Genomic DNA, 12957 nt, shown 5'->3' with positions numbered 1-12957 from the left:
GTTCTTTTCTGTACTTCTATGATTTTTTACGAAGTGATTTAGCCTAAACTGAAATAAGCAAAGGAACATCAAGACAAAGTCAATGTGCTTTACCTAATATGCAACAACTCAGATAAACTGCTTCTCTGCCACAGTAAACACTAACTATTTCAATTGATTCAAGCAGAATTCTTCCCTCTTTGTGCATCCCATTAGAAATTTACCTCCATCTTCCATTCACTTTTAAAAATTAATTGCATCAGAGGCAGAGGGGTTTCCCTAGTCTTGTATGTCATAAAACACCATTTATTTCTCATCCAGAGTATCCTGGATGTGTTAGATACCAAGTGAACAACCCCAATCTATAAACCCATGTTAAAATGCTAAAATACATACTCCTTCCTTTAGCATAAGTGTAATTTTAAATAAGGAAACATACCCTTTGCAGCATGGACTCTGACCAGGCATAGCCATTGTGTTCTACTGCCCACTGCAGTATAGTTCCCATAATGCACAGCATGACATCAGATTGCAGAATATTAACCAGACTTGCAAAAAGTGGGCAGAAAGGAGGAAGAGCTGGGGGTGGAAGTGCTGAAAGGGAAATTTGTGTGTTTGACATTTCAGCATCTCTAAAATTTGCAACACCCACATAAAAAATGTCTGACTTAACAGCTTAACCCAAGACAGTATACAGTTGCTTGATAAACAGCAATACAGTAATAGGTTGTAACATTCAGCATGGCTTGCATGTAACAGAAAAGCCAAAAGAATAAGCCCTTCAGAAGAAGGCTGGTTCTATGATGGATCAGATTCCTGTCTATAACCAGAGACACATAAGGGAAATTGCTACATTTTCACCAATTTCTGGCTAGCCCAAGAATAGAATGTTACTCTAAGTGTCAGGGCGATACACAGTTTGATGGGTGCTTCCCTCTTCTCCCATCTTCTCTCAATGAGAAATACCTGTATCTTCTCTGTTCCGTCTTTTCAGCTTTCTTTGTGCTTCCTCTGCCTGAAATAGAAGAATGATGCCAATGTTACTCAAAACCTGTATAAATATAAAACTAATAAAAAAACATTCACACTTTATTACATTGTTACTGTTTTTTTCCCCTTTTTCCCAGCCTTAAATAAAACAAGAAAGCTTCCATGTCTTTTCAGTTTGTCTTACATTCTACTTATAAACTAGAGCCTGCATCTTCAAAATTAATCTTTCATCTTGAGCCAGCCTGGATTCTTTTTCTAGCATAAAATGGTAAGACAAGTCTGAGATGAAATGGTAATTTCCATAAAGGTAAGTGAAAATACAGATTGTTTAAATACTTTCAGTAAAACGAGACCTAAGAGAACCCACAGACAAGCTTCCAAAGCCCCACTGATTTCAGCAGCTCTGTATAGGGCACAGGATCTGGTGGCACAGAAATCACTGCAAAATCTTGGGCAAATTTTGTCAACATTCTCAAATAAGTTAACTTTTAACCAGCTGATAATACTTCTTCACAGAATAAAGCTTTGGAAAAAAGCAAACCAAAAAAGACACAAAATAAAACCCAGTAACTTAGATTACTAGTTACCTTTGATTGCTCTGCCCTTGAAAAGTGATAGAAATACAGATTGAAGTTCCTGGCACATTCTGGTTTTAGTTGATAGAGCCCTCTGCCTGTTAATCCAGGTTTCCTACAAAAGGGGGGGGGTGTGGGAGAGATAAAAACTTATGTTCATTGGTTATTAACATCTGAGCATAAATGGTTAACCAGAACAGCTAAAAAACACTGTTCAATAGGCATTCTAGAAATCACATAAGTAACAGTATTCAGAATGATGCACATGAGTAAAGACATGGGAAAACACCATGACCCAGCCCCCTTTCTTCTATTTTCTCGTTTTCACTAATTTAGATATTCCATTTTTAAAGCTGAAGTATTAGAATAAAAGAGAAACATACTTGAAACAGGCCACTTCTTCAATCACACTTTCCATTCCTGTCTCTCTGTTCTCCTACATTGAGTGAAAAGGCAAGACAGTGTTACTGTAGTTCTTGGATTAAACACATCCAATTATCATACAACACTAGATAAGCATGCAAAACAAATGTAGTACAAAGTCATTTTACTGTCTCTCAAGAGAACACTAAAGCATGTAACATGAAAATACATTCAGGAATACCATCTCTGCGAAGAATACTTTTAAAAAATCATGCCATTTTACGTGCTTAATTCTGACTGGTTTTCCTTGTCATAATAAACTTGCATGTAACAGTAACAGAAGAAAAACCAAAGTTAGCTTACTCAGCCTATCTTAGGAATATACAGTCAACATTTCTGGTTTCTAGCCCTTTAAAATGAAATATATATAGGAAAGCTAAAAAGATAAGTCACTGAAAAATGGTAAAACAACCACAAAATGCAGCAGGAGGAATCAGCTCAGCCGCCTCCTACACAAATTACATTTTAACATTCCCATCCTGTTCCTGCAATACATATTCACAGCAGTTAACAGGCCAGGGAAAATGTATTTAAGACTGACAGTACAATTTAGAACTCTAGTTTACATCCTAGTTTGCTCTTTCATACAACCCTAAAATATTTTTTTTAAAAAAACATAATGTTACCCTGAAATCTGACTTTTCAAATTGTTTAAAATACTTAGAACAACAAGAAATATTTTAGAATTTATCATTAGAAGTACTACCAATATAGTAAAAGATTAACTTTTGAATTCTGACTGCCTTCAAAAATCATGTTTAAGATCACTTCAAAAATATTCTTAAAAATAAATAAATAAATACAGCTTTGTTATCCTACAAAACCACTCATACCAGGATTCAGATAAATGCTTCTGTCCATGCAAATGAAGCATTTATGTTACACAAGTCATTATACTGTGTCTGAATCCACATCTCTTCAATTATTGTTAGCTTATATTTCTGGATAGCTCCAACAACCCACTTCGATACATCTGTTCAGGGTTTACAAGAAAACTGCAGAGACTGCTAGCCAGATGGCCTGATAAGAAACAGTATTAAGAGAAAAGAGCTGAAGAAACTCTCAGGCTCCAGCCTCTTTCATATGTTTCTTCTTCTATAGGTCTTTCCTACCTTCTCCATGACAACTATTAATCTGTACTCATGCTAATCTTACTCATGGCATCATCATGCTGCTCCCATTCCACATTAAGTGGCATAAACTTGTGTAAGAAAAATTTTCAGCAATCAGCCTTATAAAGTCGAAGTTTCCATCCACCCCACCCCCCTGCCAAGTTACTTACATCTTCAGGTAATGCCTTTACCAATTCACTGTGAGCCATTGGCCTGATGCTCAACTGATGGATGATCTCCCGTTTGATTTCATCTGTTGCATTTACCTGTCCTATTCCAGGACTGAATCTTTCACCTGTAAAATTTTTTTTTTTTTTAAAAAGGATTTTAAACATCTCTTTCTTTTCTTTTGCAACTTAAAGCAAAAGACTGGAAAGTAAGTCTCTTCTGTGAAATCTTGTGTTCACCCACCAGTGTTCAAAAATTCATTACATTAATCTAAGCTAGTTTCAAGGTTTTTCTCCTAGGAAATAAGTCAGAACCACAGGAAGTTCAAAATAGAACTGAACTTGAGGTGACAATGAAGAATGCTCATTCCAGACCATTAAAGAGTATTGTATCAATCAAATCAAATGTATTCTGAACTTACCAACAATCATTATAATGAGGTATAGCATCTCTTCTATAAGAGTGTTATTTTGTTGAACAACATCCTGAATTAAAACAAACAAACAAAAAAGAATTTACATTTTCCAATTAAGGGTAAAAGAATTATTCCATATGCTGAAAACATTTTTTTTTTGGTGCTTCAAAACATTGCCTGTTTTCACCCTTAGCACTCCCAAATTAAGCTATGCTGAAATGCAATCACAGCTGCCTTAAACTTCTTAAACAATGCAAAAATTATGCATCAGTTTCTGACATTTACCAGTTTGACAGGTAAAAATATTTATGCATATTTCAAATTGGTCAAACTAAATTAAAATAGCATAGGTTTTGATTTTTTATCAACAAATTGCAGAGTCTCAGTAAACAGCATCTGATATACTTTTGAAAACAAGACTGGAGATTTTCTATTGCAGTAGTACATAAAATACCTTGTTAGTATTTTCTGCGCTAAATCTTTTGCCATAGTCTGGAGTACTAAATATCTGATAAAGTTCAAAGCGACTCAGCATTATCATCAAGAAGTGATTTGGATCCATCATAGACACACCTGTCTATTAAAGAAAAAAAGGATTATAAACAGAAAACAGATTGAGTGTTATTATAGCATGTTTGTATAGTTATACACAATGTTCACAGCATATCTTTTATGAAATTCATTCCTCTCTCTCTATCCTGGGCATGAAGATTTAATTATTTAAGTTTACTCTCTTAGGACTCCAATAACACAAGTGACAGCACATTTGACAAGCAGGATCCTATGCTTTATTAATAATTTCTGATGCCCTTTTAAGTGTAAAATATTCTGGGTTATCCCTTCTATCTCAAATACTCTAAATAAAATTCAATGAAAGACTTTTGGTTTGTTGGTTTTGTCTCTGTTCCTGCTGGCTCAACTTCTAGAAGGCATAGTATCACTTAGTATATAGCACAGAAAGATTTTAAAAACTATTTCCAATCCTCAAAACAAAGGCTGAAGACTTTAGCAAGACTTCCCAAACCTTCCTGAAAAGAACAATACTAATGTTTCAATGTAGCCACAAATGTTTACTTCCATTTCTGAAAACTATTGGCCAAAGTTTTTTCTGTGTATTAAACAATGTGTCTCAGCTGTCCAATTATAAATATTTGTTGTTAGTTTACTATTGCTAATGGGACCATCTTTAGGACAGAATACTTTCCAACAAAACTGAAGGATATCTACCCAAATGGCCAGCTGCAGATGATCATTAAGAGTTAGGGGCAGATCAAGCCTCAGGGAAAGAAGTCTGAAAGCAGAACTCGAGACATATGCATCACATTGGGTATTGCTAACTCTAGGTAAGATTTCAGTGACTTTCTGAGAACAGATTTTGCTGTCTAGGTGAACTACACACCCCGAGCTGCAAATTTTAGCTTTTGTCACTCTCAATGTAGAAGTAATGCATCAGACCTCTCTGTGTCAGAGCTAAGTAGACTGCCAGATTTGTAAAATCCCTTCTGAAGGGGGGGAAAAAAAAACCAAACAAAAAAAAAAAAAATCACAAACTACTATATGGGGTTTCACTTTCTAGCCAGCATTTTAGATGCCAACTTTGAAGGGAGGGAGAAGAGCAACACATACATTGAATACATTACTGAAGACCTGCACACTTGCACGACTGCCAGTACAGCACAACCCACTAGTTAAAATATTACATTCTTGAAGATGTAGCATTACATATGGGTTACACAGGAAATTCTGCACTTTCCTCAGTATATTTAAAAAACAAGGATTACAACAACAGTATTTCCTTTACAAATTATCCCATAAAGACACAGATACAATAAAAAAAAATAGAAGTCCTTCCACAAAAATTTACTTTTTCCTTGCCATTAAAAGGTTCTGATGGAGCTAAAACCAAATGCACACATATCCTGAAAATGCTTGATAAAAATGCAAACTGGTACATGTGGTTACCTGAAGCATTACTATGTCCTTGTCAAACATCTCCCTCCTGCACTTCACATTATGATAGTAATAAATCTGAAACAAGAAAGCAGACCACAATAATTAATAAACATCATATTTAGTCTAAACTTATTCTCATTCTGGAAAAGTAAACTTTGTTATAAAGTATTAGTAAACAAAAAATGAATCTGTGATTTGAAAAAATTATACAAATATATTTGTATGCAAAAAGCATTTTTATATAGCACAAAACAAGCAGAGTTGCTGGCTGGGTTCTATTGATCTAATGTCTAGATTGCATACACTTAGAAAGAAAAATCTTGTGGACCTCTTTGGGCTACATTTTAATATATCTACTTCTTTAGTAATTAACTGTTTGAAATTCACAGGAGAGAAAGCCCTTGCAGTTGGAGAAATGTTCTTTCTTTGCTCCATGTGTTGCTCTTTAATTATTTGAGATATAATCTTTCAGGAATTGCCTGTTTCAGCAAAATGTTAGTATTGTGATAGAACCATACTTAACCCAAACCATCCTGGGAGTGAACTGAACAGTACTGAAGCAGCAGCAACACCACAATCACTGCATGGCACTGAAATGTGGGAAAGGTTGATTCTATCACAATTAAGGAAAAATAAAAAGAGGGCTGTCAAGTTTCTACCTGGGACTGAGAACAACCTTCAGCATGCTAAACTCTCCTCTAGAGACACACCATTTCTCACCAGAATTACATGGAAGAGCGCTAAGCATGCCTTCCCTCTCTTCCCCATACTAATAATCCACACATAGATGCCCATTCCTATCTTCTGGGAAAATATCCAAAAGGAGCTGGCTGAATATGAGCTTTCCACAGCCAAAGGAAAGGGAAAAAACTTCCAGACTGTGGGAGCTATATTACCTAAACTAAACCAGGACCTTAACTTCAAGATGCTGACAACTAGGGGAAATTAACACGGAGACTTATTTCTCCATCAAAAGCTATGCTGATATTTCAGATTTGATGTGTGTCTACAGTAATATGGGCGTTGCTGTAACTGTACGTAACTAGAGCTCCTTTTGCTTTAATAATGACAATAAAGGACATCACCTTATAAAGATCCTTTAGGTTAAGAGGCAAGAAGTGTTAGAATATAATATGTTTGGGCAGCTTAATTCAGCCTTCTAGTACACATGCATTGCAATTATCTAGTGAAGATGGGGGCTTGTGGGAGGGAAAGAAGTTTCTTGCAAATAAATCAAGTGAACACCTCACATAACTAAATCCTATTTCTGTTGTAATCTATGTCTTGCTGAGAAAAATCACTTTAGATGATCACCCTGGTGGGTGACACTGACACTATAGTACCCATTTTATAGTTGTTAGCTTGAAATGCCTAAGACCCAATTCGTACAAACACAGAGAACGTTAAGTTTAGAGATGGATGGAGCTAGTCTCCAGAAGTATGAAAGAAGTGTGCGAGATAAAAGCCAAGAAACACTCAGTTCTACACTGGTCCTAATGCTTCTGTGTGGTCTTCAGATTTCAATTACTTTATAAACATAAATAGTAATAGCATCTTAATGGTGCATATTTTTATATTTGAGACACCTTTATGTGAAGGTGATGAATGCATTACTGAAGATGCACAGATCTAATTCTGCACTTCATGCTGCTGTTGGACAGTGTACAGTAAAAAGGCTAGGAGTCATTCACTGCATTATACAGAAACTTCTTTATGGACAGAGCACCAAGTTCACTGAGCACTGTAGCAGTCCTGAAACAAAAAAGCCATTTCTGACTAAGAAATCAAAGACCAGTTTAAAAGCACAAATATTCAAATGATACAAATGCTGACATAAAAGCCGATCTCGCATTGCCCTCCGTAAGATTTATATAAGTGAACTTTGAAATCAATACAGAAAGGGGAGGTTTTGTGGTCCAAAATTATCTTGGGGGAGTTATCAGAAAACAGTGATTCTACAGCTACTATGTACTTACCTGATTAACAAGAGAGAACCCATTTCTTCTCCACATCCCAGCATGCACTTGGGCACATAGGACTAGACATCGGAGAGGATGTTCTATTAACATAGGCGGGCTAAGTTCACTCTGCATTGAGAAAATGCAATATTTTGATACATACACAGAAAATAAAAGAAAATGGGACTGAAATGAAGGAGGAGGATATTTGTGATTATTAAAATATTTTGGTAATACAAAAGAGAAGCAAATCCAACATATATATTAGAAAAGTTTGAGGAGCCTATTCACAATCTATCCACTTGTTAACCAACCTTACATTCTGTCTTTGCTCCACAGTACTCTGCAAGGGCTTTAGTTTATTCTTAAAGAAGGTAGGTCTTGTATTTTAAAACATCAACACTATCAATTTAATAACACTGTCATTCGCTTTCTTTCATTCAAAGGTTAAGTACTGCTTCTTTCAAAAGACACTGAGATTTCTTCTCCCAGTTATGTTTTCTCCTCTTTTAATTTATCTTGTTCTTTTTAACTTCCCCTTAAAGAACGAGCACATCAGTAAGAACATGCGGAAAGCAAGAAACAGCTGGGGAAGAAAATTAGAACCTAGGCCAAGAAGAAACCAGATCCTGCCAGAAGTTCCAAAACCAGTTTCTACTACAAAAAGAAGGTAATGCATGAAGAACAAAGTACAAACCTTAAATCTGAGTCTTAAGTTATTTAAGAGAGCAATACTGCTTGCTTACGCTCCAGTCATGAATATCTAGATATTAATCTTTTAAGAGGTAATTCTATCTACTAAAGATAGTCTCTCTGAATGGAATTCATAGCATAAAGGTCCTTTGTTTTATTTAATAATATCCTACACTTACATGACCAATTTCACATTCAGCATTAACTATATTTAATGAATATGCTACATTTAATTACATACCAGGGGTAGCAGCTCTGGAAACTTGTATGCCACTTCAGTTTTACTCAGCAAAACATGCAAGCCTACATGAATACATGAAACAAATACATACATAATATTAAACACAATATTTTATATAATTCAAATGGGACAAAAAAGGTCATCTAATTTACTACTGGACCATTTTCTGGACACAGCTACAAGTAAGTCTGCAAATTTATCACCCTGGAGCTACACAGCTATTTCCTGAAGAGACATATTACAAAGCATACATTTTAGGACAATTAAAGTTTTCCCATTGTATCTGTACAAAACTTACAGTACAAGATTTTTGCCTTTCTTTTGACTCTGTCATGTCCCCTCAGCAGCAGCTGAGAGTCCTTAGATTCTCAGGACAAATTATCAACAACATATACCTCACCCTTTCTACCAATCCTTAGAGGTTTATAAAACAGTTCAGGAACTCTTAAGGAGGCCTCTACAAAACACGTAAGGGTTTTCTGGTGTGCTTTGGTTTAAAGCTACAAGGGTTTTACTTAAAGATTTAAACACTCAGTTATTTAATGCTGAGCAGCACAGTATTTTACCTAAGAATTACCTTTTTCACTTCATTACCCGTGAATTTATTTTTATCATATGACTTTCTGATTCTGTAAACTAAAATTCATGAACCTTTTTTAAACACGACTGTCGAACAAGATAGGCACAATACAAAGAGAAAGACATAGCTTAATTTTCTGGTGACACATCTGTTTGATAAATCTGTTCTGTAACAGAATGTTGATTAGTCTATTCAATCTGACAGCTAAACATATTACAAACAGTCAACTACAGTCCATATTTTATTGCATTTCTTTTGCATCACTCAAGTGGAAAAAGCGGCAGTAATTGCCTACAACACATCGTAGTGACAAATCCAGAGGCATGAGAATCTCCCCCAGGCCTGAAACAATAACATTCTCCAATGCTTGGGAACATTTTGCCTAGGGACTATCAAACAGCTAGAAAATGGCCAAAATGCATCCTGTTCAGGCTTTAAACAACTGCTGTGTGGTTCCTTATGTACACACAAATACAAATCACATCTATACAACATTTTTAATTTCCTGAAATATTTTTAAACTAGTTCATACCTGCAAGTAAACGAGAAACTGGGAGATGAATGCTAACTTTTTCCTGAGAAACACAGTATCTGATGGTCTCAACTGAATGTCCACACATACTGAGAACAATAGGCTGTTCTCCATCAGTAAAACCACTATGGCACTGCATCACCACAGTCAGGCATTTCTTGTAAGCTTCAATTAACACTTTTTCCTAAAAAAAAAAAAATCAAATAAAAAAAAAAAAATCACAGTTTACAGAGATTATGAAAAAAACAGAGCTCTGCAAAATAATACAGCCAACATAAAAAAGCCTGATTGGTTTGAGGTTTTTACCTTTATTAACAGTCCTGCAAAATTAAGATAAGGAATCCAACAAAAGGAGATGAATTAAGGGGGACACAGATTGTGAAACTCATACAGGTATGTCTGATTAGAAAAACATCCACTAGTTCTTTTTTCTTCTTTTTTTTGTAACTTATATTATGGGAACTTTCTAAGCAATGATCAGGCTAGACTAGTAAAACCTGCACATTAACTAACAGTGACAGATTAAAGCCAGCTTGAATGTTCAAATATTCTAGGATCACTTGTTCCACAGCCATATTTTACCACGCTGAAGTTCTGTACTTCTAAAACTTGAAACACTTATGGAATAAAAACCCGATTTATAATGAGGCAGTATTTGGCAGATCCAGGGCCTACTCCTCTACTCCCTCTTCTCTGAAAATTATAACCTGATAGTGTGGTGATGATCACAACTATCAGATGCGTGACAAAACTCTCTGCAATGTTTTTTAAAAGGCTTAACCACATTCTTATGACTTGGTCAGTTCAAGCCATGAAAGATGTGTTTAAATACAGAAAAGATTTGCACTTGCTCAGAGAAGATGATCTTGGCTTATGGCACAATTACTTGTCTTGCTCAATTGTTACACATTTGCTTGGGTTTTCTTCCCCTTCACATAGTCACATGGAAAAACTATTCAGAAGGAACTTACATCTAAAGCACACCAGTCTTGCATCATTGAAATAACAAGTGTTAATTTCATCTGCAATGTAAATGCTGCTTCCCATTCTGGTTCCATTTCTATGTGTTGTCCTACTTGACGAGTTACTGGATCCATACCCTAGAACAAAAAGAATTATGCATTTCAACACTGTATCACTGAAATACGTTGACAACATTAGCGTAAGTGTGAGACAGTGGCTACCTGTCCTTATAAATATATTGTTGCTGTTACAGGAAAAAAGAAGCTTGGGACCATTTGAAAAGGAATTATAAACATTGAAATAATAACAAGAAAATGAAACAGGAATTGGAAGAGAAGAATACTGGGACAAGAAAGGTTTTGGATATGAGCTCTATTTATTACTAACACCCGCAGAGATTTCAGTATTACGAACAGTACAACAACGTTTGCATACATACATTATCTTACATACACATTTTGTTTTTTGAATGTATTTTCTAGGGACGTGCTATTAAATGCAGTTAAGTACTAACTAAAGACTGTGTACTACAGTACCTAATCAGCTCTTGGCATAAGAAGAAGAAAACCAGCATGGCCTGAGGATTACAATATATTCAAGAGACTATCATAAACAGACTAACAAAAGCTAAGTACCAAGAAAGGAATGCTACTGAAGTCCTGAAAAGCCGGAGTGATTCTGACTTATACCTTACTGATCATACAGTCGATTTGCCCTTGTAAAAGCCACACTGCTTTTAAAATACTCCTCTTACAGTAACATAGTACATGAAAAGGCTGGGGAAAAAAAACACAGTGAAGAGGTCTATTTGTATGTCAGGCACTACATATTCCTCAATACAAGGAGCAACTCTGCTGACACTTCAGCAGCAACTGGAGCTCTCACTTTGAAAGAAAGTTGGTTAAGATGGACCAGATTTTGCTCACACAATTAATTGTGTCTTGTCTGCCTGTATAGCTACAAAATATGCCCAAAATTACATTTGCCTTTTTGAACCACTCTTCCTTTCTACTGCCCTCTACAACAAACTAAATGAAAAAAAGTTAGGCGAGATGTTATGTTTCAGAAAAACATGACAACTCCAAAAGTTATACTGCACTGAAGTTATAAAATGGAGGGTACATTAAATTTCCTCCATTTTTATATCATGATAGCTAACTTCCTGCTTTAACACAGCGCAAATTTTGTAATTCACAGATTTACATACCTGCATACATTTAAGTAATTCTAAGAAGGCATCAAAACCCTCTAGGAACTTGTGCCTCAAGTCATCTGACCACTCAGTTGGCTTACTTATCAACACATACCTGGGTACATTAGAAAGATAAAAGTGTTAATTTTATGGGGTTTTTTTCCTCCTTAATCGATCAAATCAGCACATAGTTCATATACTTACTTGAGATCCAAAATAAGGCTCTGAACACGCCTGAATTTGAAAGCCTGCAGAGCAGTGTAACGTTCAAACTGAAACCTGCCTTGGATATCACGGTGTCTTAAGTGGTCCATAAAAGTTTTGATGATAGTGGTCATGAGATTTTCTTCCGTTATTAGCATTCGAGCCTATGCCAAAGTACATTGAAATTTGCTGTAATTAACAGACACAGCTAACAAGAGTTTCACACTGCACCATGAAGTTTACAGAACACATGAATTTTTATCCCAAATAGTTCAATAATTAAAACAGAAGAACATATTGAAAGCCAATCTTCCAAACATTCGCAGAAGAAAAAAAGTAATCTAGCCAGAAATTATCATAATCTAGATCTCTCTCTTCAGATCCCTTTTGTACAGAAGTTTGACCGTGGTTAGGCTCCTGCTAACCTACATAATTATGACACAAGACATATGTTATTTTGTGTCTTATAATTAACTTGTACCTCCCTTTAAGTATGTGTTGTCTCTTCTCATATAATTTAAGTATGAGCCCTTTAGAGGAGTAACAGCTCTTCTGCTTTCTGTTTACAAACTGTCAAGCACTGTGGTGAACAGTGCATCTTCTGAACTGCTAAGGAACTGTATAGTGCAATTTCCACATGGAAATTATGTGAAATGACTTAAGATTCCCCTCAAGGGCTACTGCATATATCCATGTGTTGTAGGAAACAAATGAACAGGCATTGTGAAGTCCAACAAAGATCATCTTCCACACCCAACCTAACCTAACCGAACCCCACAACAGAATAGGGGGCACTAAGAAGTTACTGACATCTCCTACTTGTGAGCTCTTCCAGAACTCCCCTATTCTGTCGGTGCTCCAAGGTAAATGGGATGAGTCTTGCAGTTCTCAGATCCCATGAGGATTTTATTATGTGGCTGGTAGAGTCAAGAAGATTGGCTACTCTGATCTACCTCACTGACACTGTGGTTGTTGACTA

The 12957-nt window shown here is 35.8% G+C and overlaps 1 protein-coding gene across 9 annotated transcripts in view; it reads right to left on the bottom strand.

The window, feature by feature from the left end:
- UBR2 (ubiquitin protein ligase E3 component n-recognin 2) overlaps positions 1-12957 on the bottom strand; it is a 59662-nt gene that overhangs the window by 22255 nt on the left and 24450 nt on the right. For 7 of the 9 annotated variants that reach the window (XR_012830929.1, XM_075707294.1, XM_075707290.1 and 4 more), the window contains 14 exons: positions 11979-12142; positions 11790-11889; positions 10591-10719; positions 9620-9803; positions 8508-8569; positions 7592-7702; positions 5625-5690; positions 4117-4239; positions 3669-3732; positions 3250-3374; positions 1928-1980; positions 1557-1659; positions 946-994; positions 419-573 (listed from right to left, as the gene is read on the bottom strand). Coding sequence is in view for 6 of the 9 variants with exons in the window: in XM_075707294.1 (XP_075563409.1) it covers positions 419-573; positions 946-994; positions 1557-1659; positions 1928-1980; positions 3250-3374; positions 3669-3732; positions 4117-4239; positions 5625-5690; positions 7592-7702; positions 8508-8569; positions 9620-9803; positions 10591-10719; positions 11790-11889; positions 11979-12142 (1488 nt within the window). In the remaining 3 variants the exon portion in view is untranslated. Of the gene's footprint in view, positions 1-418; positions 574-945; positions 995-1556; positions 1660-1927; positions 1981-3249; positions 3375-3668; positions 3733-4116; positions 4240-5624; positions 5691-7201; positions 7368-7591; positions 7703-8507; positions 8570-9619; positions 9804-10590; positions 10720-11789; positions 11890-11978; positions 12143-12957 lie in introns of those variants that run through there. The other 2 variants (XR_012830930.1, XM_075707296.1) reach the window with 2 other exon arrangements.

The sequence above is a fragment of the Pelecanus crispus genome, chromosome 3 (assembly GCF_030463565.1).
Source record: "Pelecanus crispus isolate bPelCri1 chromosome 3, bPelCri1.pri, whole genome shotgun sequence".
Lineage (NCBI taxonomy): Eukaryota > Metazoa > Chordata > Aves > Pelecaniformes > Pelecanidae > Pelecanus > Pelecanus crispus.
This window is presented reverse-complemented; position numbering and strand designations above follow the sequence as displayed.